The following is a 4,410-nucleotide window of genomic DNA, read 5'->3' on the forward strand; positions in this document are numbered from 1 at the left end:
ATGGTATCTACAATTATGTGGCTGCCTCCAAAGGGCTTGTTAGTATGCAAATACTGAAGGCTTGTAGAGAGCTCCTGCTTTTGAATTCCTGTCATGGTTTGTCCCTTGAGGGGAGGTACTGTGTGGGTGACCAGTACTGGTTTGTGTCATTCACTGCTGCCAACCTAATCAGCACATTTTCCATAATGGCATTTTTGGGTTAGATTTTGCATGATGCAGCTTTTTTTCCATACCCACTATATATCCAAATAATGCCTGACACATGTAGAAAGGATTTAGTCCGGTATACTTTTATAACTATTTGTATTTTAGGTCGGTCTATTAACAAATCAGACTATTACCACTATGCACTCTTGTTTTATGTATCACCAAGTTAACATTAATGTAACGCAGTGACCAAATGCTAATGCAATGTGTTGAATGATCACAGAGCAACTTTTAATTGTCAGTGAAAATTCATTAAAAATTAATTTAATTGAACAATTAATGACTTCTGATATCAGTGCATGGTTTGTGATTTGTTTTACTCTCATTGTTGTTGTGTGTATTTGCATTTTATTGAGATATGGCATTAAAAATAAAATCTGAATTCTGAGTTTGGACACAAGTCACATACAATTTTATTAGAAATACATAGAAAAGAAAGAGAAAATGACGAGCTTCATGTCAAACAAGGTTATATAAAATACATGTATGATTGATGTACAGGTAATGTTGTATTATTATTATAATTATTAATTGTGGATATTAGAGTCATATACAGTATGGTTAATGTTTTTCCAATAGCAGCTGGTTTTAATGAGAAATGGTCCATTGTCAATAAAATGGTTTTAGTTGATGCAGTAGAAGCAAATAAATGGTGTAATAAAAAACATATAAACATTAATTTAACAAGAGTTTAGTCACTTTTTATTTAAAAGAGTCCCAAAAAATAAAGCAGTTAGCACACATTCCATTTACAAAATGTCAGAGTCGCTCAGAAAGGTAATGACGTCAATTAGATAACATACAGTCCACCTTAATATATATAACAACAAAAAGCTAAAGTGATGCAGCTAAAACACTTGTGCCTCCACTTATGCTTATGTCTGTGGAGGTTTATTAACACATTTTTTGCTTGTTTAATAGAAAATTTAAGAGTTTTCAAAAGTAAAAGAAAGATTCAAACTGTAACCAGAAACAAAACTTCTTGAACTGAGCTGTGTGTGTCTTGTAATCCAATGCGTTCATCCTAAATGTTATTCAAAGCTCCTTTGAAAGATAACAAGGGAATGTTTTTAATCTATAATACTTTAGGAATATCTAAAAATATACAGGCATTTCATTTGCTGATTAGGTACTTCTGCTTTGTTCTATACAGATTATCCTATCAATAAAACTGACAATATTGGTCAGATATGTTGTTAAACTCTACATGGAACCATTAACACTTATTGTATAACACTTTAGAGAAAAGAAGTTGTGAAAACTGTAAATACCATACATATTGATGTATGCATATCTTGTCTTTTATACTGAGCCATATCATTTAATTGTGGACGTTATACATATGTATAGGGGTCAGTAGCCTCATGTTGGACAACGTGTTGGAACAACATGCTTCTGATGTTCAATCACATATCTGTAAATTTAACGTGTAAAAATAAGACAATGTAATAAAACAAACCTTCTTTTGCAAATCACTGTGTAGGCCATCGAACTGTACATATACTTACAAAGTTACAGAATGTATCCACCACATTAACTTTGATGACAGTGACTGATTTAATTGAACTAGAGGAAGTCCTATTGGCTCTAAATTTGGCACAGTTCAGTATTTGGCAAAAAACTTGTTAATTATATGCTCTATTTAGTACCAAAATCTATGCAATAATACCAGTTGGATTCTTGCATTCATGATGTGTAAACTGCCTTTTGTTTGTCAGAATCTATAAAACTGCTACCCTGATCCATCACTGGAAAATTGAAAGCGACAATTTTCCCCAAAAATTTGAAAAGAAAAAAATATAACAGATAAACAAGTGAAAGTATTTTCATGTTTACAAATAAAATCCTAAGAAAATTTTAATTGAAGCATTGCCAAATATTTTAATACCAACATCAAATGTTAAAGAAAAAGTTGTACAAGAAATTTTATAACAATTAAATTACACAATTTCAACGTTATACCTCTGTTTACATGAACATATTTGGCCTTGAAAACTATGGAATTGGCAGCCTAAATAACATTTTTACATCCTTGTAAATTAGTGTGTTTTCAACCAGTACGGCAGCGGATTTACAGAAAAGCCATTTTGTGAAAATACATAAAAATATTTTTTTTCATATATTTTATTGAATTTTCTTAGGAAAACTTCACATTTTTTCGATGCAGACAAATTCAAGTGTGTGCTTAAGATTGGTACGGATCCCGAATTTATGAATCCACTGTTTCACAGAGGTGAGTGATATAAACAGATGTGCTGCAATCAATAAAGATATTCTGATGACCAGACTTCCAACAACAGTGGTGCGTGTCAGTCCAGCCTTGTCTCAAAAGCAGTAGAGTGGATCGAAATAGACAGGTGTCACCAGCTTGCCGTATTTCCACACATTCTTCCATAAGGAGGGGGGGGGGGGTGTTTTTCAAAGAGAGCCTTCAGGGGAATGTGTTGACGATACTGGACCTACCTCCCCACCCCATCCCAAAAAAACCAACTCATCCAGAAAAACATAAAACGAAAGAAAAAATTGAATGCACGTTCCAAAACCACTTTGTAAGGCACTCGAAAGGTTCTTATCAATCAAGAGAGATCAGTCATACTGACGTTCATCCCCATTCCCGGCCTCACGTAAGGTACAGCATGCACTGTGTTTGGAAATTCTGGAGTCATCACACGGCCGTTCTCCCCAGTGCTCCCCGTTATCGATAGCCTAGCTTTACTCCTCATGGCATCGCCGAAGGTCATCTGAAACACACACACGCAACACGACGGTTAGCCCTAGCCTACGTGCTAACAGACTGTATGTTTATATATGCATATGACAAGCAAATGGAAATAAACACGTGATGGATAAAAAGTAGGATGCAGATGCATACATAAAACCTAGCACTTGAAAATTAACGGATAATGGGGGAGTCGTTACTTTTGTCACCCACAAGGTTAAAAGCAAATCCACAAACATTCATTGAAGTGACGGTGATGTAAAAAGAAAACTTAAAAAAATAACAAATATTATCGCTAGGGGTAGTAGTTACGAAATCAAAAACATCAGTACATACGATCCTTGGGCCAACTTCCGCATTTTAATCACTATAAGGATGCAACAATGAAGCTAGGGCGTGCACTTATAGGTTATGAAGACCTCGTTCCTACCCCCTAAATTTTTACACTTTCGATTCCATATACGTTGTAACCTTCCTTATAAGTTGCAAAATTCTGTGAATTCTGCGAGGAAGTTGGGTTAATATTCTGTGCATTCTTTGCCACCTTCATTCTTTTTGCCTCGGCTCGGGACTTGTAACAGAACTCAATCAAAGCCACCAGCATGGCCAAACCAAGTCCGCCCACGAGAATATAGAAGACTCCGGCAACGTTGCTCAAACTGAGGGCGCTGGTCTTCTCCTAGAAAACGGACACAAGAGCTTGGTCAGAAAAAAGGACACTGCTGATAGGTAAGCAGCAAAAACAGTCATGATAAAAAACTGACATTTTTACATTTTCTAGCAGTTATTATTTTACATTCATGTGACAAAAACATATCAGAAAGGACATACAACAGCAAGTGCAGCCTATTGCATGGGTTTTTGTAATGTGATGGGGAGGGTATCATGTCAGAATTGCTAACAATGATGAATTGATGTGTGATGGATGCTTAAATGTATGTTTGTACATAATTGTTTATCATTAAGACACAGTGATTCTTTACTGATGAATGCTGTGCAGATGTTGTTAGTCCTAGAAGACCATTGAAAGGGGTGTCCATTTGATGCAGACATGCTCAACACTAAAAATAAAAAATGCACAACTCCAATGTATTCATTTCCTTGTTATGCACTTAATGAATACATTACGATATACTCTGAGGTGCAGCAAAAGAAAATATGACAAGTCATATTTTGTCATAAAGATTTGACATGCTTATAAAAAATAAAAATATTCTTGAGCCATACTGTAGTTTAAATCTGGTTATCTATACATGTGTTGCATTTTTATTATAATATTTAATGGTACCTACATGTCACCTTCTGCTGGGTTATTGCTTTTGGTTAGATCAGAGGTTGATGCTTCCCCTCTTACTGCACATACGCTAAGTGAGCTAATATGGCAGTATTCATTCTATTGGTACGGTTCAACTACTAAACTTATAACCACATGCCCCCCTTGATAACTCATGTTTGTGGATATATTGTGCTCCTGAAAGTGGTTC

General features: G+C 35.2%; 1 protein-coding gene across 8 annotated transcripts in view; it reads right to left on the reverse strand.

Moving 5' to 3' along the window:
- Positions 1-886: 886 nt before the first annotated feature.
- LOC133134657 (glutamate receptor 2-like) overlaps positions 887-4,410 on the reverse strand; it is a 42,926-nt gene continuing 39,402 nt past the window's right edge. For 2 of the 8 annotated variants that reach the window (XM_061250892.1, XM_061250891.1), the window contains exons 15-16: positions 3,471-3,605; positions 887-2,948 (exon numbers count right to left, since the gene is read on the reverse strand). In XM_061250892.1, the coding sequence (XP_061106876.1) occupies positions 2,784-2,948; positions 3,471-3,605 (300 nt within the window). In that variant the 3' untranslated portion in view covers positions 887-2,783. Of the gene's footprint in view, positions 2,949-3,356; positions 3,606-4,410 lie in introns of those variants that run through there. The other 6 variants (XM_061250894.1, XM_061250893.1, XM_061250897.1 and 3 more) reach the window with 5 other exon arrangements.

This window comes from Conger conger, chromosome 8, assembly GCF_963514075.1.
Source record: "Conger conger chromosome 8, fConCon1.1, whole genome shotgun sequence".
In the NCBI taxonomy this organism is placed as follows: Eukaryota; Metazoa; Chordata; class Actinopteri; order Anguilliformes; family Congridae; genus Conger; species Conger conger.